The 24,378-nt window shown below is 46.8% G+C and overlaps 2 protein-coding genes across 2 annotated transcripts; one reads left to right on the forward strand and one right to left on the reverse strand.

The window, feature by feature from the left end:
• The first annotated feature begins 7,544 nt into the window (after positions 1 to 7,544).
• Positions 7,545 to 18,051, forward strand: LOC132583473 (olfactory receptor 8S1-like). Its single transcript, XM_060255106.1, has 4 exons — positions 7,545 to 7,611; positions 10,165 to 10,458; positions 17,386 to 17,926; positions 18,021 to 18,051. Exons 1-4 carry the CDS (start codon positions 7,545 to 7,547, stop codon positions 18,049 to 18,051), a joined length of 933 nt encoding a protein of 310 aa, XP_060111089.1.
• A 2,367-nt stretch (positions 18,052 to 20,418) lies between these two features.
• Positions 20,419 to 22,398, reverse strand: LOC132583474 (olfactory receptor 13G1-like). Its single transcript, XM_060255107.1, has 2 exons — positions 22,385 to 22,398; positions 20,419 to 21,358 (listed from the first exon to the last, which is right to left on the reverse strand). The coding sequence occupies exons 1-2, from the start codon at positions 22,396 to 22,398 to the stop codon at positions 20,419 to 20,421; spliced, it is 954 nt and encodes a 317-aa protein (XP_060111090.1).
• Between the last annotated feature and the right edge of the window lie 1,980 nt (positions 22,399 to 24,378).

The following is a 24,378-nucleotide window of genomic DNA, read 5'->3' on the forward strand; positions in this document are numbered from 1 at the left end:
GATGATTCCACCATCGAGGGGCCATTGCTGAGAAGGCTTGCTCCCTGGTTGTCTTCAGTCTAGCCTCTCTTGGCCCAGAGATTGTTAAAAGATTTTGAGAGCTGGATCTCAGTGCTCTCTGGGGAACATATGGGGAGAGGCGGTCCCTTAGGTAGGCAGGTCCTCGGCCATATAGGGCTTTAAAGGTAATGACCAGCACTTTATAGCGAACACGGTACACAACCGGCAGCCAATGCAGATCCCGCAGCCCAGGCCGCACATGTTCCCACCGTGGTAGTCCCAATAGCAGCCTGGCTGCCGCGTTCTGGACTACCTGAAGTTTCTGTGTTCGGTATAAGGGCAGCCCCATGTAGAGGGCATTGCAGTAGTCTAGTCTCGAGGTGACCGTTGCGTGGATCACAGTTGCTAGGTCGCTGCGCTCCAAGAAGGGAGCCAACTGCCTCGCCCTCTTGAGATGAAAGAAGGCGGATCTAGCAGTGGCAGCTATCTGGGCCTCCATTGATAAGGAGGATTCCAGTAGCACTCCCAGGCTCTTGACTTTGCGCACTGGTATCAGTGACGCACCGTCAAAAGCCGGTAGCATAATCTCCCCTCCCGGTCCGCCGCGGCCCACGCAAAGGACCTCAGTCTTCGCTGGATTCAACTTCAGCCCGCTCAGCCTGAGCCAGTCAGCCACGGCTTGCAACGCCTGGTCCAGGTTTATAGGGACATCGCCAGCCCGGCCGTCCATCAATAGATAGAGCTGGGTGTCATCTGCATACAGATGATGACATGATGACAACCCAGCCCATACCTCCGTACAATCTGAGCAAGGGGGCGCATAAAGATGTTGAACAACATAGGGGAGAGAACTGCTCCCTGAGGCACCCCACAATGAAGTGGGTGTCTCTGAGACAGCTCCCCCCAATTGCCACCCTTTGCCCCCGACCTTCCAGGAAGGAGGAGAGCCATTATAGGGCTAGCCCCCGAATTCCTGCGTTGGCAAGGCGGCGGGTCAGCAGCCGATGGTCGACCATATCGAACGCAGCCGATAGGTCTAGCAGCAGCAATACTGCCGAGCCGCCTCGATCCAGTTGTCGTCGGAGGTCATCCATGAGGGCGACCAAGACTGTCTCTGTCCCATGGCCCGGGCGAAAGCCGGACTGGCATGGGTCTAAGGTGGAGGCGTCCTCCAAAAAGTCCTGTAACTGCAACGCCACAGCCCTCTCAATAATTTTGCCCCAAAAGGGCAAATTTGAGACCGGTCGATAGTGTGCCAATTCGGCCGGGTCTGATGAAGCTTTAAAAGGTAAGAAGCTGTAAAAGGTAAGAAGCTGGATGGAAGCTGTAAAAGGTAAGAAGGACTCCTTTAAGAGGTGGAAAACCAGTCCAAGTGAGATTAGTAAAAGGGAACACAGGCTGTGGCAAATCAAATGCAAGACTGTGATCAGGCAGGCAAAAAGGGACTATGAGGAGCATATTGCAAAAAACATAAAGACCAACAATAAAAATTTCTTCAAATATATTAGAAGTAGGAAACCAGCCAGGGAGGCAGTGGGGCCCTTGGATGACCATGGGGTAAAAGGATTACTGAAGGAGGATAGGGAAATGGCTGAGAAGCTGAATGAATTTTTTGCCTCCGTCTTCACTGTGGAAGACAAGAACTTTTTGCCCGCCCCAGAACCACTAATTTTGGAAGGGGTGTTGAAAGACCTGATTCAGATTGAGGTGACAAAAGAGGAGGTCCTACAACTGATAGACAAATTAAAAACTAATAAATCACCGGGTCTGGATGGCATACATCCGAGAGTTCTAAAAGAACTCAAAATTGAACTTGTGGATCTTCTAACAAAAATCTGTAATCTTTTATTGAAATCTGCATCCGTTCCTGAGGACTAGAAGGTAGCAAATGTCACCCCCATCTTTAAAAAGGGTTCCAGAGGAGATCCAGCAAATTACAGACCTGTCAGTCTGACTTCAATACCGGGAAAGTTGGTAGAAAGCATTATCAAGGACAGAATGAGTAGGCACATTGATGAACATGGGTTATTGAAGAAGACTCAGCATGGGTTCTGCAAGGGAAGATCTTGCCTCACTAACCTGTTACATTTCTTTGAGGGGGTGAACAAACATGTGGACAAAGGAGACCCGATAGATGTTGTTTACCTTGACTTCCAGAAAGCTTTTGATAAAGTTCCTCATCAAAGACTCCTTAGAAAGCTTGAGAGTCATGGAGTAAAAGGACAGGTCCTCTTGTGGATCAAAAACTGGCTGAGTAATAGGAAGCAGAGAGTGAGTATAAATGGGCAGTCTTCGCAGTGGAGGACGGTAAGCAGTGGGGTGCCGCAGGGCTCGGTACTGGGTCCCATGCTCTTTAACTTGGTCATAAATGATTTAGAGTTGGGAGTGAGCACTGAAGTGGCCAAGTTTGCGGATGACACTAAATTGTTCAGGGTGGTGAGAACCAGAGAGGATTGTGAAGAACTCCAAAGGGATCTGTTGAGGCTGGGTGAGTGGGCGTCAACGTGGCAGATGCGGTTCAATGTGGCCAAGTACAAAGTAATGCACATTGGGGCCAAGAATCCCAGCTACCAATACAAGTTGATGGGGTGTGAACTGGCAGAGACTGACCAAGAGAGAGATCTTGGGGTCGTGGTAGATAACTCACTGAAAATGTCAAGACTGTGTGCGTTTGCAATAAAAAGGCCAACACCATGCTGGGAATTATTAGGAAGGGAATTGAAAACAAATCAGCCAGTATCATAATGCCCCTGTATAAATCGATGGTGCGGTCTCATTTGGAGTACTGTGTGCAGTTCTGGTCGCCGCACCTCAAAAAGGATATTATAGCATTGGAGAAAGTCCAGAAAAGGGCAACTAGAATGATTAAAGGGCTGGAACACTTTCCCTATGAAGAAAGGTTGAAATGCTTGGGAATCTTTAGCTTGGAGAAACATCGACTGCGGGGCGACATGATAGAGGTTTACAAGATAATGCATGGGATGGAGAAAGTAGAGAAAGAAATACTTTTCTATATGCTGTTAGCCTGACTGACTCCATGTTGTAACCAGATACTAATCCATGGTATTTTGCACTAGGCCACTAACCCAAAATAGCATGCATTCCAAACAAACTGTGATCACTGAAGGGTGGCAGATAGGCTCTGGACAACATCTGCAGGTGGCCTTTGAAGCCAGCCGGCCTGGACATCTCAGCAGGACTCCATCCTCCTCCGCTGATAACAGACCCTGAGAAACAGACAGTTGTCTCTGGCCGTGTGAAAGATCGTTTTATTGTTGCTGCCTCGACCACATAAAATGTAACCAATGCTAGCTTTCGTTATCAGTGTTATTCTGTACCTTCAGCACTATAGTTCTCAATAAACGCCTATACTTTTGTAACGAAGTCTTGGGCCTCGATTGAAGTTCTTCCAATTCTGACAAATACAAGAACTCGTGGGCATTCGATGAAATTGCTGAGCAGCCAGGTTAAAACGGATAAAAGGAAGTACTTCTTCACCCAAAGGGTGATTGGCATGTGGAATTCACTGCCACAGGAGGTGGTAGCAGCCACAAGCATAGCCACCTTCAAGAGAGGTTTAGATAAAAATATGGAGCAGAGGTCCATCAGTGGCTATTAGCATTTTATCCACCAGCTTTTTAAAGTTGGGTAAATATTGCATGAGGGCCAATCTTAGGGAATCCTGGAGATGTTCATCTGTCATGTTGGAACGCTGTGTACTCTTTGTCATTTTCAGATGGGAAAACTCAGATTCACACAAACAAGGTGAACCGAAACAGGAGTGTACAGCTTCACTGCATCTTCTCAAGTTGGGGAATTTGTCTCTAGGCACTAGCTTCCAAAATGATTCTTGCTCAGCATGATTCTTGCTCAGTTTAAAAATGTCATTTTACGGGTTGCTATTTCGTTTTCAAGAGATGCCTTGTTCAATGAGTAATTTTTACTGATAGCAGCTGCAGTTTCCTTTATGTCCATATCTGCTTTGAATGGGTATGACAAGTACTCAACAACTTTTTCAATTCTTTGGAAGTCACAGAATCTTTTTTCGAATTCATGGATAACAGAGTAGATTCTGTCACATACTTCTCGTTCTGAAAAACAAAATCTGGATATTGTCCCAGATGGTCCTGCGTATTAGGAAAATGATCAAAAGTGTTGCTTGCAAGGTCATCATTAGCTTAGCTTTGCTCTTGTAGGATGAAACTGTACTCAACATCTCGCCGATGCATTTGTTTTTATCTTGTAGTTCAATGTTCATATCACTTAGTTCGCCTGTAAAGTCAGAGAGAAATGCCAGATCACATAACCATTCCTCATCTTCCAACTCTGCTTTGTCATCTCTCCTCTTCTTCAAAAACCTTCACAAAATCTTTGCAGAAATTTGTGCCTACTTAGCCACCTTACATCTGTGTGCAAAATGATTTCCGCTGCCCCTTCATCAAGAGTAAGATTGAAAAGCCATCTTTGAAGTGATCTTCCACAAACTGAATTTACAGTTTTGAAAGTGATGTCCATGACAGTCTTTGTATTGAGTCTCTTGCTTGCCAAAACTTGCTGGTGAATGATGCAGTGGTAAGAAAGGAAATCTGGAAAGTCGTCATGCTGTCTACAGAGGCCTATGAAACCGTAAACCTCACCTGTCATTGCTCTTGCTCCATCACCAGTGCACAGGGTCAAGAGCCTGGGGGTGCTACTGGAATCCTCGCTATCAATGGAGGCCCAGATAGCCACCACCGCAAGATCCGCCTTCTTCCACCTCAAGAGGGTGAGGCAGTTGGCTCCCTTCTTGGAACGCGATGACCTAGCAACTGTGATCCACGCAACGGTCACCTCAAGATTAGACTACTGCAATGCCCTCTGCATGGGGCTGCCCTTGTGTCGAACGCGGAGACTTCAGGTAGTGCAGAATGCAGCGGCCAGGCTGTTGATGGGACTACCTAGGTGGGAACATGTGCGGCCTGTGCTGCGGGATCTGCAGTGGCTACCGGTCGTCTACCGCGTTCGTTATAAGGTGCTGGTTATTACCTTTAAAGCCCTATATGGCCGAGGACCTGCCTACCTCAGGGACCGCCTCTCCCCATATATCCCCAGGAGAGCGTTAAGATCTAGCTCCCAAAACCTCCTACAAATCCCTGGGCCAAGAGAGGCCAGAATGAAGATAACTCGGGAGCAAGCCTTTTCATTAATGGCCCCTCGCTGGTGGAACCAACTCCCAGAGGGGGTGCGAGCCCTGTGGGACCTGAACCAGTTCCGCAGGGCTTGCAAAACCTCTCTCTTCCAGCTCGCATTTGAATTAGGACCAGACTAAACTGATTAAATCATCGTAACTTTAGCCATCTTATGTGCAACTGTAACTGATGTTTGATAGTATGTAATTGGGACGACAGAATTTATAGCACCTATTTTTATCTATTTTAATCTATTTATGTAACTGTATTATATTTAAAATGTTGTTTATTTGTTTTAATTGAATCATGACGTGTCATGTCTGTGAGCCGCCCTGAGCCCGCCTTCTGGTGGGGGAGGGCGGGATATAAGAATAAAATTTGATTTGATTTGATTTGAGTAGTGATGGAAACAAGTTTATGCAATGGAAGATTACACTTTGTCACAAAAGAATGGAAAGAGCTGAATATTTCCTGACCGGTAGTTCTCCCTTTTAAAGAAATCATTCCAAGTAATTCTTCTTTAACACTGAAGTCTTCAAAAACCATCCGGATAAAAACCAGTAACTGGGCTATGTCTCTTATGTCTGTAGATTCATCCAGTTAGAGTGAGAAAGCAACACAAACTGAAACATCCTCCAACAATTGTTCAGTTGTGTCTCCACACATCTTTTCTATTCACCGCACGACGGTGTTTCTTGACAATTGTACATCTTCAACAGCAGCTATGATCTCTTTCTTATTCTTAAATCCTTCAAAAAGATTGTCTGCTGCTTCAAGAAAACAATCTTTTACAAATTCTCCTTCATTGAAAGGTTGGCATTTCTTTGTGATCAGGTTGCTGACCTTGAAGGATGCCATGGGTGCATTGACCGAATGTGACCTTGGCTTCGCCATCAACTGTTGCTGTGCAGCTAATTTAGATTCAAGTTCTTTGAGCTTCAGTTTATGAATTTCACTTTGGGGTGGAAAATCAGCATCAAACTTATTGCTATGCAGAGCCTTATAATGATGCTCCAGATTACCCTTTTTGGGCAAGGATACAGCGGCGTTACAAAGTAGTAGTAGTCCATTTCCCATTCATCATGAAAGTGGTAGGTTTTGCTTTTCTTTGGAACACTCATTTTTGTTATACTGGGGTGGCCTTTGGATGATGCCAAAACCGTACATGCAGTTCTAAAAGTAAAAATAAGAATTCATCATACTGGCACCAATAATCAAATACCACCACACCAAACAATCATCAAAAAACCCCAAACACCTGTCCAGCAAACCATGAGACCAAGTGGGGCTGGTGATCTACCTCTGACCCCTCTGCAATCTACCTGTTGGACATACCTGATGTAGGTATATGCAGCATGGGAACTTAGGTAACATCCAGTGTCTCACTGCTACTCTAACCTACAGGGGACTTCCTCTATATTCCTGATAGATTCACCCCATTTTGTGTGAATTGATCAGGAAACATTATTTTCCAGCACCAAAACAGGCAATTAGAAACCCAGACTTTTTAGGGTACACATTCATGCAAACTGAAGCTGGAAAATATGCATGCTGCCCTTTTCACTCAGAATGGTGGCCATACATAAAGAGCATTGATCATAATGCAGTCTGTTTTATTATGCATTCTGGTCCAATTCAAATGAAACTGTTGTGTTTTTAATGGCCAGACAAAACTAGGTCACCTGAAATGTTGATATCACTTTCTTAAAAAACAGCCCCTCCAGCAAACCCCCAAAAGTCCCCTCTAGGGAATAATTAAACTTGAATAATTCTAGAATCCCAGAAAAACTCAAATCAGTATCCTGATTCTGGGAGGGGGGGGGGCACAAATATACTTGAATGCCGAATCTGAAAAATGCATCCCCTACTTTCCTGATCTGCAAGGTGTGATGCGGTAGAAAGTGCCATTAAGTCACAGCTGATTTATGGTGATCCTGTAGGATTTTTAAGGCAAGAGTTGTGCAGAGGTAGTTTACCTTTGCCTGCTTCTGTGTTATGATTCTGGTATTCCTTGGTGGTCTCCCCTCCCCAGGGTCAACATTCCTTATCTTCAGAGATCTGAGGATATTGGGCTAGCCTACGCTATCCAGGTTAGAGCAATCTATCAGGTCGAAATGGCAAGATTATTATTTCTGAAAGTGGTTATTCCAAGGCTTCCTGTACATATACAATCCTATATATACTTTCAAGTAAGTCACATTACCTCACAGGAAAAAAACACCCTTTTTTTCAGATAATATAGAATTATGCCACACATGTGTGTATTTGTTTGTTTGTTTGTTTTTATTCTTACCGTCAGTATTACTTATATTGATTCATGAAATTGATTTGTTTTCTACTCCCACAGGTCATGTTAAATCCATTCCCTACTTCTCCATGGAAAATCAAAGTATAGTAACGGAGTTTATATTAGTAGGATTCTCCAATGATCCACAGATGCAGATTTTGCTGTTCTTGGAAAATGATAATGGAAAAGGAGGGTAACATTGTTTCACATTACAATGACATAACTGCTGCCCTAAAACCTACTCTCTCCTATTATATGCACAATAACACAGTTCTGAAAAGATGATCTTACGAGTGGTACGACTCAGAATGCAGGTCCTTAAAGAGGCAGGTTACAGCTGGCCTGATTCTGGCAAGGGAATCTCAACTGACGGCTCACTATATGCAGTTAAAAGTCCTAAAAAAACAATTCAAGGAACTTACCCAACATAAGAAAGAAACTTTTATTAAGAAAAACTGGGAGGCCCTGATTAATGCAGCTAAATCAAACAATTCATCGCTTTTTTGGCATACTATAAATCCACTATTGAAAGTTTTCCCCTCAGAAGCTTCAAATCATATTACTGCTGCAGAGTGGGTGGAACACTTTCAGAGGATATATGCCTCTGAAGAGCCCTCTTGCCCCACCCTACGAGCGAAGTTGCTAGCAGAGGACATTCCATCCTGGGATCCTGTCACCTGCGAGGAGGTGAACTCCCTTTTAGGGAGGGTGAAAAGCGGGAAAGCCCCTGGGGGAGATTACATTAGGTCTGACCTACTTAAAGAGCATTGGGATTGGTGGGCTCCAACGTTGGCTTCCCTTTTCACATATATAGACGAGACAGCAAACATGCCAGCCGACTGGGGCTGGGCGATTATTGTGCCCATTTACAAAAGAGGGGGCCATGAACTCCCCTCGAACTATAGGCCAATTAGTTTGCTACGTGCTATTAGCAAACTGTATGCCTTACATCTGAGGGACAAACTTACGGCCTGGATGGATTCTCAAGGCATTATTGCTGATGTTCAGGCTGCCTTCTGCCCTGGAAGATCTCACCTTGACCAGACTTTGGTGCTGCAATTTCTGGTTGATAAATATTTGGCCACAAAGGGCTCCAGACTCTTTGCAGCCTTTGTCGACTTTAAGGCTGCCTTTGATCTGATACCCAGATCCAGGTTATGGGACAAGCTTGCAGCTTCGTCTATCGACAGACGGCTGTTGTTGCTTATGGTTAGCCTTTATAGTAACTCGGGCATCAGGATAAGATGCTCATCTCAAGGCCATCTAACCCAACCAATTTTAGTGAACAAGGGTGTCAGACAGGGTTGTGTGCTCGCCCCCTTGCTTTTCAATTTCTACATAAATTCACTTCTAACCTCCTTTAATGATTTGGCTTTACATCCTCCCAAGCTCGCCGATCGGCATATTCCAGTTCTAGCGTATGCTGACGACGTGCTTATACTATCCAGGACGCAGATTGGTATGCGAAGGGCCCTTCGCCACCTAACCCAGACCAGTCTGCAGGAAAAGTTGGAAATTAATCTAGATAAAACCAAGGTTTTAGTTTTCACCAAACGATTCAAGGCTCATTGCTGGTTTCTAAATGGCAAACCCATTGAGCAAGTAAAAATTATTAAATACTTGGGGGTGATTTTTCATTATCAGGGAAAGCGTTTGGCACATAAGAACTATGTTGCACAATCTGCGCAAAGAACAGCTGATGCCATCTACCGTTTTTACATCTCCAAAGGGGCCAAATTCTTGCCTGCAGCACTAAGGCTGCATACTGCAAAGACCAGGGTCCAGTTGCTCTATGGCGCTGAAATTGCCCCTTACTCAACCACCAAGCCGTTGGAGATAGTACAAACTAAACTCTTGCGCAAGCTTCTGTCTGTTCCCAGATGTGTGCCGAACACTGCCATCAGGTTGGAATCTGGCGTCCCAAGCATCGAGACGTCAATGTGGTTAAATACCCTTTGTTACTTTCTGAGGGTTCTCTCAAAGCCAGGTGGCCTTCCCCATCTGATTTTTTCCGACTCTTTTGTGGGAACTTGGGAGAAAAGGTGTCTAGATTATTTTAGACTCTGTGATCTCTCCCCTGAGTCCCTAGCAATGATGGAACTGAGGGATGCGAAAGAACTTTTGCGCCTGAGGTTGGTTGAGCTTGAACTGAGATCTGCTAGAGCTAGTCTTTCTGCGCACATTTTCTTAGGGAAGCAAGCCGAAGTACTGTCCCCAGCCAGGTATCTTTTCAACATCACTATCCCAAAATATCGGATAGCTTTCTCAAAAGCACGACTCAACGCACTTTTCTCTTCGGTGCTTTTGGGACGTTACGCTGGGTACCCATATCTGGAAAGATTGTGCCCCTGTAATTGCAATGAGGTCGAAACAACTCTCCACATCGTTTTGCGGTGCCCTAATTACAACAACTTGAGGGCAAGATTAATCTCTCCAATTCTTGGGTCCTTGGCGGGCAGGCCGGAGGATGAGCAGATTGCCTTCCTCCTGTCTGATGCTCATTCTGATGTTTCATTTAAGATTGCCCGTTTCTGTTATGTTGCTCAGTTGGAAAGGAGGGAAATTGAGAGTGTAAATCTTGCTTATGAGTTTTAACAATATGTGCAATAGTTGGTGTTAGGAATTTTGTGTAAGAGGTGATGGGTTTGTTTTTATGATTTTGTTTTTGTTTGTATTAAGCTGGTCGGATGACCGTGAATAAAGTACTACTACTACTGTTCTTGGTGTTTCTCATCATCTATGCAATGACACTGTTAGGAAACTTGGCAATCATGCTGGTGATCAGGACAGAGGCTAGCCTACACTCCCCTATGTTCTTCTTTCTTAGTCATCTAGCCTTCATGGATATTTGCTACTCCTCTGCTACTATCCCAAAAATGTTGCAAAACTTCACAGCAAAGCAGAAAACCATTTCCTGGGAAGGATGCACTGCACAGATCTTCTTCTTCCTCCAGGCTGGCTGTGCTGACGTTGCTCTGCTTTGGGTGATGGCCTATGACAGATAGAAGCCTCCTGAAGCCCGCTGCATCTCAGCGTGGCTGAAGGGGAAGTTTTGCCCCCCCTTGGAGGGAGAGCGGAATCTTCAGCGCGCTTTTGAGCGCGTCCTGAGGGGGCGGGGCTTCGGCACTGTTGCTGAAGCCCCGCTCGACGCCGCAGCAGTCTCCCGGCGTTTTCGGATGGCTCGGAGCTTGTGTGCGAGCTCCTGACGCATCGGGGCTGTCTGGGCCGTTTGTGGAGCGTTGGGTAGATCGACTAGAGCTGAGAGCGTCGAGGGAGCATTCTTCCTTTAAACAGTTTGATTACCAGGGCTTGCTGTGTGCCCTGGGGATAGTTGTCTTGTGGGCTGTTGTTGGGTGTTCTGCTGGGTTGGGTTTTTTTTTTTTCACAGGGGCTAAAGGAACTTCACCTTTTGGGGGTAAAAGAGCAGTTCATTGGGATCCCCCCCCCCTCTTTTATTACTGGCTAGCAGACTAGCCCAGTTTTGGCAGCTAAGCAGGGGCAGCCCTGGTTAGCACTTTGAGGGGAGAAAAGGAAAGGTCCCCTGTGCAAGCACCAGTCGTTTTTGACTATAGGAAAATCGCCTTTTGGGGGTAAAGAGCAGTCCATTGGGATCCCCCCCCCCCTCTTTTCTTACTGGCTAACAGACTAGCCCAGTTTTGGATGCTAGGCAGGGTCAGCCCTGGTTAGCACTTGGAGGGGAGGAAAGGAAAGGTCCCCTGTGCAAGCACCAGTCGTTTTTGACTCTGAGTGGACGTTGCTTTCTCAACGTTTTCACAGCAGACTTTTTCAGGTGTCTTACTCAGGACTGTGGTGCTGTCAGGGGACGGGGTGGCCATTTGACCAAGACTGGGGGGAACAGCGGGGCTGGGCGGCCGTTTTGAGATGCTTAAGTTCAGGGGTGCTGGTAAGAGTACTTCTCCCTGAGGCTGGGTAGCCATTATTAGCTCTGCTTCTTCTCCCTCAAGCCGTGTGCTTGGGGCGGCCATTTTGAGGTGCTGTACTTCTCCCTGGTGCTTGGGGGCCATTTTGGCCTTGCTTCTTCTTCAGCACACCCTTGTTCTTGGGGCGGCCATTTTACGAGGTGTTTAGGCGGCGGCCATTTTAGAGTTCACTGGTGTGGTGGCCATTTTTAGGGCTGTTTTCCCCCTTTTATTCCTTTGCTGGCCTCAGGCTTGGCTAAGCTGGGGGGGTGGCCATTTTGAGGGCTGTTTTCCCCCTTTATTCCTTTGCTGGCCTCAGGCTTGGCTAAGCCAGTTAATGAAAGTCTGCTGTTTGCTGTGCTCTTTAGCGAACATGTCGGGTCGCAAAGGCAGTGGAAATTCAAAAGGGAAACCACCTGCCCCTAAGGCACCTAAGCCTCCTTCTAAGCCCCCCCCCCCCTTCGTCTTCGGACGATGAAGGGGGCGATGAAGTCAATGCAGCCATTTTTCAGAGGCTGCGGGCACTTGAGCAGGCATCGGGGTTTCCACCTTCTCAGTTGCCCAAGAAGGGTCGGTTGTCCAAGCGTCCTTAGCAGGCAGATTTATTGACTCGCTTATCTCTTCTGGAGGGCAGATCTGCTGCAGTTGCTGCTGGAGGAGCTGTGGGGCCTGCTGGCTCTGATGTTGGTGCGGGCACGTCGTCCGGTGCGGGTGGTACTGGATCAGCTTTGGTGCCTGCTTTATCAGCTGCTAAGTCTGGGGATGGCTCTTTGCCTCATCTTGGGCCTGTGTGGCCTTGGGGGGGCTTGGAGGTCTGTTGGTCCTGGTGGGGCGGGTGCTCCATTGGGCGGTGCTGGGGCTCCTTCTACTTCAGGCTTAGAGCAGCAGAGCAACTGGATGTGGCCACAGGGTCAGTTTGGTCCGTTTGGCAATTGGCCCGGGGTCGGTCAGCAGGGATCGGCAGCGACTTGGCCTGGAGGTTGGGGTTTCCCATCTCCATACGGGGCGGTCCCCTTTAGTGCTATGCCTTTTGGGGAGGTGGCTTTGCCGCTGGGTGATCACCTGCTGCCTGCCGCGAGAGAGAAAATCTTAAAAGGGGAATACGTGGACGTATTCTCCCTTTTATTTAGGGAATTGGAGATGAGGGACAAGGAGGAGCTGGACGATAAAGAGAAGGATAAGCTCAGGAAGAGGAAGGTTGATCGGACCTGGGACAATTGGCTCCCGGGGTTTTTCATATATGTGGGAGTGATAGCAGGTGCGCAGCCCTGGCGGGCCGCCGCGTTGATTCAATATATGGACATCATATACAAGGGGTATACAATGTTCAGCGGCTCGGCCTGGATCCAATATGACCAGGAGTTCAGGATGAGGGCCGCTTTGTACCCTTCACTCCCTTGGGATCGGATTCACCAACAGTTGTGGCTGCAGGTGATGTCACCTGCTCGGCCCAATTTGGGGGACCGTTCTGACAGTGGTCACCTAGTGACTAGGGCTTCCTCTTCGCCTTCTGGTCCCAGGGGGCGTGCAGTCGTAAAGACTGCCACTTTAAGTACGTATGCCCCCTGTGTGCTGGCCCACATTCCTTCAACAACTGCCCTAGAGTTCGACCACATAAGGGCCAGAAAAGATCAGGCGGGGGTCCTTCTCAAACTGGAGAGGGGTCCCAGCCCGATATAGGTGGGGCCTCTTGAGAAGTGGCTTCGTAGGTACCCACGTAGGGAGGACAGTTGTTATTTGTTGAATGGTTTCACGTTGGGTTTTAGAATTCCTTTTCAAGGTCCTCGAGTACCAACTTGGTCCAGGAACCTTAAGTCATGGGGTCTACTTCCGGGGACATTGGTGCATGGAAGAGTAGCCTGAGTCGTGTGTGCAGGCCGGTTTGAGCCGGGACCTCACGTTTGTTTGTTTGTTTTGGATTTTTTTCCCATTTTAGTTGCGGTTTGGCTGTGGGGGAGTGATATGGTTAATTGCACCGTTCATTTGGTGCGATAACATGGCGGTTGTTCAGGTTATTAATTCCCTTTCGTCCAAATCGCAGCGAGTTATGAGGTTGGTGAGGGCCTTCACTCTGCGTTGCCTGCGGCTTAACGTTTTGTTTTTGGCCACGCATGTTCCTGGGGTGAATAACGGGGTGGCTGATGCTCTGTCTCGTAAACAGATGGAGAGGTTTCGTCAGCTGGCCCCAGACGCCGATCTGGAAGCGGCGCCAATGCCCCAGGAGCTATGGCTGATTGGAGAGCCGATGCCTGCTGAGTGATAGGCTTAGCCATTGCACCTAGCACCAGGAAGTCTTACGAGCATGCCGTGTGGCAGTTTGAGGACTTTAGGGCTGAGGTAGGGTATCGCATTGTTTGGCCCCTCCCAGTGGAGCAGTTGCTCCATTATTGTATTTCCTTGAGAGGTAAGGGATTGGCCGTGCGATCAATTCGGGGCCGCACGTCTGCGCTGGCCTTCGCTAGCAAGGCCTTGAGGTTTAAAGAGGAAACAGCAGATTTTCATATTCGAAAGGTGCTGGAAGGGTGGTCCAGGGAGGCTGGGCCTATGCCTGATACTAGGGTCCCTTTGTCTCCTGATATTCTTCGGGGTTTGAAAGGGGTTTGGAGCGCAGTTTGTGCGTCTCATTTCGAGGCAGTTTTGTTCCACGCAGCCTCTTTGGTAGCCTTTTTTGGGGCTCTGAGGGTTAGTGAACTGGTGGCAAGCTCCAAGAGTGATGTTTCGGGTAGGCCGTTGTTATTGAAAATTATTACGTTGCTGGGTGGTAAGGTGGTCCTTACTATCCGGCGATCTAAAATTGATCCAGAGGGCACGGGGACTGTGCTAGAGTTGGGTCCGTGATCGGGGGTGGAGCTTTGCCCAGTTTCTGCATTAGCCGACTATTTGGCTTTGCGGGGGGCTGCGAAGGATCGCTGTTTTGTCACGCTGGGGGCAGTCCGTTGACAAAGCATATATTTTGGGCTGTGACGTCAAAAGGTGCAGCCTCTACGGTTGCTGCCTTGGGTTATCCTACTTCGTCCATTCAACGCCTGGGCCGTTGTCGTTCTCAGGCTTACAAAGGTTATATTCGCCCTTTGCTCCGCTGATAAGTTTTGTTTAGGAACTGGGGTATTTTGAGGTTTGGGTTGTCTAACTTGTCTGTTTCTTCCTTTTAGATGCTGTTGTTCCTGGCCGGAGGAGCAGAGTTCTCATCTGCGGGCACAGTTATGTGTTTTGGGCGGCACATCTAGCTCGGAGAACTGCTGTTGGCTCTCAGCTGGGGCTCAGCAAACGTGTCACGATAGAATGGAGGGGGCGCCGGGGTCTTCAGTGGCCTGGCTTGCTCCCCCTTTTTGTTTCATGGGTCTGGGGGCCCTCCTCCGCAGGTATTGATTTTTCACCTGGGAGGGAATGATCTCGGGCTGATTAAGGGCAAGGCATTGATCTTACAGGCTCGAGACGATTTCAGGTACATAAGGAACAGATGGCCTGGTACCATTATAGTTTGGTCGGCCATGATTCCGCGCTTGGTGTGGCGCAGTGCCTGGGCGTTTATGGCACCATGCGGCCTGGGGAGGACCGGTTAGCCTCCCCCTTTTGGGGAGTTAGGGGTCTGTCAGGATCAACCTTGGGTGTGGCTCGAGGTTTGTGAATGCAGACTGTCCTGGAGACTCGATTGGATGGGTGCCTTTCGCTGAGACTCGCGTCTGGTGTTTGGGCCCTCCGGTGCGAGCCTCCCTGCTGGGCCTGCCTAACGGGAGCTGTGGCTCACAGCTCCGGCTGGGGGGCCAGGTCTCTCGCCCGCTGAAAAAGGCAGGGGAGCGGTCTGAGGAGACCCCTGGCCCTGACCTGGCCGCAGTTCGATTGTCCACCAAGCGAATAAGGAAATTTGCAAGGTTCTGGAGGGTGGTTTGGGCCACTATTTGCCCCATCCGGATATTTCTAAGGAATGTCCCAACCTCTACAGAGGGGATGGTGTGCATCTCTCGGAAAAGGGTAATGTGCCTTTTCTGAGTGATTTGCGGCAAGGGCTTTTGTTGGTTTTGGGTCTTTTGGGGGGTGCTAAGCCCTAAGTAGAGACTTGGCCTTAGTTGTGGCAGGTTCTACGGGGTTTATGGCACCATGCGGCCTGGGGAGGACCGGTTAGCCTCCCCCTTTTGGGGAGTTAGGGGTCTGTCAGGATCAACCTTGGGTGTGGCTCGAGGTTTGTGAATGCAGACTGTCCTGGAGACTCGATTGGATGGGTGCCTTTCGCTGAGACTCGCGTCTGGTGTTTGGGCCCTCCAGTGCGAGCCTCCCTGCTGGGCCTGCCTAACGGGAGCTGTGGCTCACAGCTCCGGCTGGGGGGCCGGGTCTCTCGCCTGCTGAAAAAGGCAGGGGAGCGGTCTAAAAGTGGCCCATATTTTCACCAATTTAATTGTGTCCGTCTCTTCATTCCGACTTGGGGGGCAAAGAAGCCTCCTGAAGCCCGCTGCATCTCAGCGTGGCTGAAGGGGAAGTTTTGCCCCCCCTTGGAGGTAGAGCGGAATCTTCGGCGCGCTTTTGAGCGTGTCCTGAGGGGGCGGGGCTTTAGCGCTGTTGCTGAAGCCCCACTCGACGCCGCGGCAGTCTCCCGGCGTTTTCGGCCCACCTGCCCTCCCTGTTTGTTATGCAGGCAATTGCTGGTCGCTTCCGTTTGGAAGGGCCGGGTAGGAATTTTTTCACTCCCTGGCGATTTGGCATGTGACTGGGGGGTGTTTTTTGCCTACCTTGCATAGCATTTCAGTGGATTGAGGAATTGGCTTAGGGTTGGTGCCTTGGTAGAGTTTGGTCACTTTTTAGGGCAGGTTCTACGGGGTTTATGGCACCATGCGGCCTGGGGAGGACCGGTTAGCCTCCCCCTTTTGGGGAGATAGGGGTCTGGCAGGATCAACCTTTGGTGTGGCCCGAGGTATGTGAACGCAGACTGTCCTGGAGACTCGATTGGATGGGTGCCTTTCGCTGAGACTCGCATCTGGTGTTTGGGCCCTCCGGTGCGAGCCTCCCTGCTGGGCCTGCCTAATGGGAGCTGTGGCTCACAGCTCCGGCTGGGGGGCCAGGTATCTCGCCCACTGAAAAAGGCAGGGGAGCGGTCTGAGGAGACCCCTGGCCCTGACCTGGCCGCAGTTCGTTTGCCCTTGCCGTTGCTAGTTATTTTAATAAAAGTGGCCCATATTTTCACCAATTTAATTGTGTCCGTCTCTTCATTCCGACTTGGGGGGCAAAGAAGCCTCCTGAAGCCCGCTGCATCTCAGCATGGCTGAAGGGGAAGTTTTGCCCTCCCTTGGAGGGAGAGCAGAATCTTCGGCGCGCTTTTGAGCGTGTCCTGAGGGGGCGGGGCTTTAGCGCTGTTGCTGAAGCCCCGCTCTATGCCGCGGCAGTCTCCCGGCGTTTTCGGCCCACCCGCCCGCCCTGTTTGTTATGCAGGCAATTGCTGGTCGCTTCCGTTTGGAAGGGCCGGGTAGGAATTTTTTCACTCCCTGGCGATTTGGCATGTGACTGGGGGGTGTTTTTTGCCTACCTTGCATAGCATTTCAGTGGATTGAGGAATTGGCTTAGGGTTGGTGCCTTGGTAGAGTTTGGTCACTTTTTAGGGCAGGTTCTACGGGGTTTATGGCACCATGCGGCCTGGGGAGGACCGGTTAGCCTCCCCCTTTTGGGGAGTTAGGGGTCTGTCAGGATCAACCTTGGGTGTGGCTCGAGGTTTGTGAATGCAGACTGTCCTGGAGACTCGATTGGATGGGTGCCTTTCGCTGAGACTCGCGTCTGGTGTTTGGGCCCTCCGGTGCGAGCCTCCCTGCTGGGCCTGCCTAATGGGAGCTGTGGCTCACAGCTCCGGCTGGGGGGCCGGGTCTCTCGCCCGCTGAAAAAGGCAGGGGAGCGGTCTGAGGAGACCCCTGGCCCTGACCTGGCTGCAGTTCGTTTGCCCTTGCTGTTGCTAGTTATTTTAATAAAAGTGGCCCATATTTTCACCAATTTAATTGTGTCCGTCTCTTCATTCCGACTTGGGGGGCAAATGTTGCTATATGTGTCCCTTTGAATTATTCAAGAATCATGATACAGCAAACATGTAGACAGTTGGTATGGGCAGCCTGGACAGCAGGTTCTTTAATGGCTGTGGCCAACACATTGCCATTAGTGGATCTGAGCTTCTGTAGAGAGAATACCATTCACCACTACACCTGTGAAATTCCATCCCTCTTGCCTTTGTCTTGCAGTGAAACTCACACTAATTATATGTTGATACATACCTCTAGTATTATATATGGTTTAATGGCTTTTCCCACCATAAGCATCTCTTATAGTTATATCATCTTCACAATCCTGAGATCTCACTCAGCAAAGAGCAGGAGCAAAGCCTTCTCCACCTGCAGCTCCCATCTCATTGTGGTTATTTTGTTTTATATTACAGCTTTTCTCCGGTGCTTGATGCCAAGTTCTAGATCCACCACAGTTCTAGAAACAGTGGTTTCAATCCAGTATAGTATTTTAACTCCCATGCTGAACCCCATCATATACAGCTTGAAAAATCAAGAAATTAAAACTGCTCTGGGGAAATTTTTTTTATAAAACTTAGGTAATCTTCATTGCAATTTACTGTTTCTGTGGAATAGAGCAAAATTCAAGTCCAGGAACATCTTAAAGATGTACAAATCTTTCCAAAGTTGCAATGTCATTGTAGTTTTTGACTCACCAATGAAGATAACTTGGGACATTTTATTAGACTTGAAGGTGCTATTTGATTCAATTTTTTTTCTAATTCAGTTAATATAAAAATGGCTACTGTTCTCTGCTTGCTGAAGATTATTGTAAGTTAATGTAAAATGTAGGTGTGCTGATTTTCAGAAAATGACTAGATCTCAATTTCATGCTTGTAAATGTACTGCTACATGACATATACAGGTAATTACCAGTGGTAGAGCACTAGTTATTAGAGTCTCACATTAAAATCCTTATTCTGCCCAAAAAAACTTGGTGGGTGTTCATGAACCAAATTTGTTCAGCAAACTCACTGTACAAACCCACTGCCTATTGGGTCTAAAGTTAAATGCATTTAATCCTGTTTTCTACATCCCATTTCTTTTTATGGAATATATGCTTTTTAGTAAAGTGGTAAAACTGATGCATGGAATTTCATTTATAGACAAAACACTTAAGCAACAGCCTTCTATGAACTGCCTGTGATGTACTCTTACTCCCTGCTTTCCAGAACTTTTTTTGTAGAAAAAGCCCAGCAGGAACTCATTTGCATATTAGACCACACACACTGACATCACCAGAAGTGAAGTCACCTGTTCAGTAGATTACTTTCTCCATATTGACATAGAACAGTACAGTGCCATCAGTTGAGTTTCATGAACGTGTGTTCTGATACAGTCTAATGAAAGACCTTGCCCCCCCCCCAAAAAAAACATGTGCTAGAAAGAAAGCCATGTAAGTGGAGTGGAAAGTGGCAGGTTCAGCTTCTCATGGAAGGGGGCACTCATTGGTGGCTCCACATCTCTTGCTCTCTTCCCAAGCCCTTTGGAGTCTGGAGATGGAAGAGTGGATGGAGCATGTGGTCTGGAAGTGTGTGGCTGCCTAGTGCCTTCCTTCTCCCAGAGACCTTCTTTTGAGCTGGAGCTCTGGACAAGCCAGATGGAACTGTGTTCCTGCTAAAAAAAAAAGCCCTGCTGCTTTCTAAATTTCAGTTTCACATCATAATGCAAAGAAAGATGTTACATAAGGCAGGTTTAAAACACAACCAATGCAATTTATGTTTCTGTTGTTCCAATTTTGCCTTTCTTTCTCCTCCATCTTCATTTTCACTTTCTCCTATTTTTTTCAGCATCAAGGGAAGTGTAGTTTGCCCAGTAAAATCACTATGAACTCTTGAAGAACATTACGCATTGTGATGCACAAACTACATTTCACCAGAAACAGATTATCTTTGAAAAATGTGTTCAAGATATATACTTGAACACTTCAAGCAGAAAACTTGAAAAGGAGATTTGGGAATCATAACAGCAGAAACAGGAAAATCAGTAGCTGGGCTAACTGGAACCCCATCCAGTTTGATTTCAAATATATTGATTGTCTAAGGAGTAGTAAATATATGAAACAACAAACAGCATTAAACATGAATACAGTGCATGAATGGAAGAACTGATTCTGGCATTAAATTCACTTGCCACAATAACAAGGATCATAAGGACATTGGAAAATATAATTAAGAAGTTGGCTATGTATTCTTCAAGTTGAATCCAGTTTTTGTGCATCTTAGATTTAATACCCTGAAGGAAAAATTAAATTTAAAAATAATCCATACCTGAGAGTCACTATCACCATAACAGAAAAAAAGCCTTGGAGGAAGAATGGATATTTTATGTCTACTAAGCCTTTATTACAATCACCTTTCCTAACATTAATCAGGTAGGGGACAAGTTAATCATCATTCTTTCTGTTTCATAATCAGATTGCAGAATTCCCAAGGTGACTTTACTTCCCCTTCTTATATAGCGTGCCTTGTAATGGTGTCACCAACTCTCTTCTTTGCTTTATCCACCCTCTGGGGTTCTGCTATCTGTCACTTTTAACTATGGACTTCTCATGACTGGAGCTGGAGACTCAAGTACTTTTCTCATAGGCTTCTGAGGAAACCATCACATTCAGAGTCTTATTAGAGGGTTTTTGTTTGACTGATTGGTTTTGCTTTAGGTCCATACAAACAAGATTTAAAAAAAAAATCTTAACAATACCTATTCAGTATTGCACAGAATTGGTTTGGATATACCTTACTTACATTACTCAACTATTACAGTAGCAGTTATGGACTGCATCAGTGAATAGGCCACAACTGATGCAACTTTCACATCATTTCCAAGACACTGCACTTCAGTGGAACTAGTTCAGTCACTTTAAGTCATCAAAAAAAGAGAAAACAAGATTTGTGAGAGATTAGGCTAAAAATGAATAGAAAAAGTTTTGTCTCCCACGCAACACCCCCCCCCCCCAAAAAAAAAGCTTAAAGCATAATACTGAAAGAAATGGACACATTTGTTTTTCCATCTCATCTTATAAAAAATACTTTTTTGAGGGCTGTCTTTACATCTTTATTTCTCAAAGTATAGACTATAGGGTTTAGAGTTGGTGTAACCAGGGTGTACAGGGCAGCAACTACCTTGTCCCTATCAAATGAATAGCTGGAGGCTGGGCGTATGTAAGTATAGATGACAGTGGAATAATATAAGGACACAACTATAAGATGAGAAGAGCAGGTGGAGAAGGCCTTTTTCTTCCCTTCGGAGGTCTTGATTTTTAGGATTGTCCTAACAATGAAGCAATAAGATAAGCATGTCAGCAAGAAGTCTCCCATGGCTAGGAAAATATCTGCAGTAAAGACCCAGACTTCATTTATTCTTACTGGGCTGCAGGAGAGAGCCAGAAGTGGGGGAATCTCACAGAAGAAGTGATTGATACCATTGGGCCCACAGAAGGTAAGCCTCATGATCAGGCCAGTGTGAACCCATGAGTTACTAATGGCTATAAGAATCACCACTGTGGAAAGACACATGCATACCTTCTTGTTCATCATGATGGTGTAATGCAAGGGATGACATATCGCTACATAGCGATCATAAGCCATGACAGTGAAGAGCACCATTTCAGCACCCAAACACCATGTGAATGAATAGAGCTGAGCTATGCAGCCAGAATAGGAGATGCTCTTACTGAGAGTTGCAATGTTCTCTAGCATCTTTGGAATGATGGTGGAAGTACAGATGATGTCCACTACAGCCAAGTGAAAAAGGAAAAAATACATGGGTGTGTGAAGCTTGTGATAAGAAAGGATGGCAGCAATGATGGCCATGTTTCCAACCAGAGCCACGATGTAGATACAAAGAAAGAGAACAAAGAGCAGAACCTGCAGGTTATGTCGATCAGAGAGGCCCATCATCATGAAGGTGGTCACGCAGCTGGAGTTCTTCACTGCAACTTTGCCACACGATCTGTCAGTCCAAATTAATACCCATTACAGCTTCTCTATAATGTTTACAGTAACATTCACATCTAGCCATACAGCAGAACACAGTGCAGTTTGTGCTTTGATTTACTAGAAAGCAATTTTCATCCTTCATTCTTACCAGATCCCTTTTATTTCTTTTCAAAGTTCATGCTATATTGAAACAATGTCTATTTTTCACTTATGTAAACCTCCACCAAAATTATAATTATGACCAGTAAGTGGTATTCAGTAACTTATAGTAATAACTGTGATTGTTCATTATTATTGTTACATTTCCAGAACCTGAGATATTTTTCAAGGGTTTCTTTTAAGGATTAGGGCATAATGGCTGTTTGGATGTATCTATTTTTCAGCACTTACAACCAATGTTTAAAATACCAAAGTTCCACGAACAGAGTCCTACACCCAGAACAGTCCTTTCCTCCGATCTTATTGGTATAGCCCCTCTTCTCCTCATAGAGTGACTTGTGATGGTCAGTCAGCTCTCAGGAACAGGATGGGGTTAAGTCTGTGATAGGAAGGGGGATTCAGTTAAAAGCACCATGTGCACTTGCAAGAAGCTATCTTCCACTTACAGAAATAGGAGGGGGGAAAGGATATTTAAGCAAGCAAACTAAGCTCCTTATAGAGATCTCTTCTTTGTGTCTCAGATCTCCTACTTCATATAATCTATTTCAATTAGGCTGGGAGCTAAAGAGCTACATTATGTGTGACCAAGAAACCAAGCATGCCCAGTGTTTTATTCCCACCCCCCTTTGAATAGCAGATCCCAGTGCCACAATTCAAATTGTCTCCTCAGTTGGAATAAAGAGACAGACACCAATATGGATTAAAGGGCCACTTTATTTAACTTAACACAATGGCAGGGGCAAACAGTGGGGACAGGTCAAGCCAGGGGTCATTACCAGACCACCTCCTTAACCTGGAACTGGGTGAGCCCTGAAGCCCCGGATGTGAGCCAACCTAACGGCTCAGACCCGGCTGGCCAGGCCACTTAATCGCCGCTCACCTGAACTCCACCATCCCCCAAGCCGTGGAGCCTGGGATGTGGACAATTCACCATGTGACGGGATCCCAAGGCTCCCTGGGACCGACCTTGGGCCATACAGCATAACGGTCACCCCAGGGAGGCCATTCACCACAACGGTGCGGTGCCATGGGAGCTCACCAATACCCCACAGAACAGGTTCCCAACCGTAAACAGCCAGTGACCAACCTATTTAACGGCACCGCCCAAGCCAATTGCCAGCACCCATTATAAACAGTGCAAGGTAGGCAAACCCCCCTCCCCCAGCCAGCCAATATGTTGGGGGCGAAAAATTCCTACCCAGCCCCATAAACAAGGCGACCAGCCTTTGCCTGTACTGCCTGATGGGTGGGTGGGCCGAGAGTGCTTCAAAACTGCACAGTAGGGGGTAGGGCCAGCCTTTTAAGGCCGCGCCTCGCCCCCCCCTTGGATGGTGGAAGAGTCCATTGTCTCCCAATGGATGGCCCCCAATGGAGGCAATGGATGTCCCCCAGCCTTAGCGACCGATCAGCTGCTCGGCTGGGTGGAGGCCGAACTATTGGTGAGATAACCATCTTGATGGCTGTAGAGAGGACCTTCATTGATGTAACACTTAAATAATCTCCCCAGAAACACTAGCTTGGGGCTACATTAAGGCTGTTATTCTTTTTCTCTGCATTCCTTACTTTTGGATACTATATTCTTATTTATGTGCATTGGTTGACAATAGTTTCAGAGGCTAGTCCTGTTGGTCGGTAGCAACCAATCAACAGTAGCACCTTAAAGACCAGCAAGCTTTCCAGGATATATACTGCCCTGACTTGGATAGCCCAGGCAAGCCTAAACTTGTCAGATCTTGGAAGCTCAGGAGGACTGGAGCAGGCTTTATTCGGCTACCTCCCTGAATATCCTCCAGCTGCCCCCAATTAGGGGTCAGTAACCAGAAGTCTCCATGACTTCCAGGTGCAGACTCTCTCTCTCACACACACACAAATACAAAGATACAAAAAAAAAAGTTCCCAGGATATAAGCTTTTGAGAGGCCAAGCTCCATTACTTGAGAATCAAAGCTCCATTCGTCTGAAGGAAGCTTAGAATCTTGAAAGCTTATACCCCTACGTCTTTAAGATGCTATTGGACTCAAATCTAACTGATTAGCAAGAGTTTTTTATATAACAAATGTGTAATAGAATCAGTAAAGACTTTAATTGCCTAAGAGTGCAAATGACTTACCCCAGTGGGACATGGTAATGGAGAAAATTAAATGTTAAATGTTAATAAAATGTTAAAGGCATATGAAGTTGTCTAATACTAATTCAAATAATTGGTCTATTTAGTCAAGAGCTGGAAGGAACTGACATGAAAATAGCCATCTGCAGTTGTAAGAGATTTCCCTCCCCCCCCCCCCTCCATTTGGGCTAAAAGAGATTTTTCATATTGCAAATGTTAAGAACTAGAATTGAAATACTAAACAGATTAACACTCTCTTCATGGAAATCAGTGGGCTTAGAAGGGAGTGACTCTATTTAGGATTGCACTGGTGGTCCTTCTAAAATAACGTGTCAAAGATAGTGGAGGTCTTTGTGGTACAAAGAATCACTACCAGAATCAAAAGTTATCATGTGTGCATTTTAAAGAAAATCTTTACAAGCATACCCTTAGCACATGAACCAAGGAATTCAAGAGAAAAGGGTAAAACACAATTTGTCTGTCACTCACTCTATACATACCCTGGGAAAAGAAAGGAAAGGTCCCCTGTGCAAGCACCAGTCGTTTCCCACTCTGGGGTGACATTGCTTTCACAACGTTTTCAGGGCAGACTGTTTTTTAACAAGGTGATTTGCCATTGCCTTCCCTGGATACATGCCCTATCTGTTGTTAAATATGTCAGGTTACTCAGTTTAGGAAGTTTCAGGTGTCTAGAGAGTCCATTACCTTAAAGGTTCCCTCAGGCAGCACATGACAATGTCTCTCTCCTCCAGACCTGAGTTCTGTCTG

This window comes from Heteronotia binoei, chromosome 15 (assembly GCF_032191835.1).
Source record: "Heteronotia binoei isolate CCM8104 ecotype False Entrance Well chromosome 15, APGP_CSIRO_Hbin_v1, whole genome shotgun sequence".
In the NCBI taxonomy this organism is placed as follows: domain Eukaryota; kingdom Metazoa; phylum Chordata; class Lepidosauria; order Squamata; family Gekkonidae; genus Heteronotia; species Heteronotia binoei.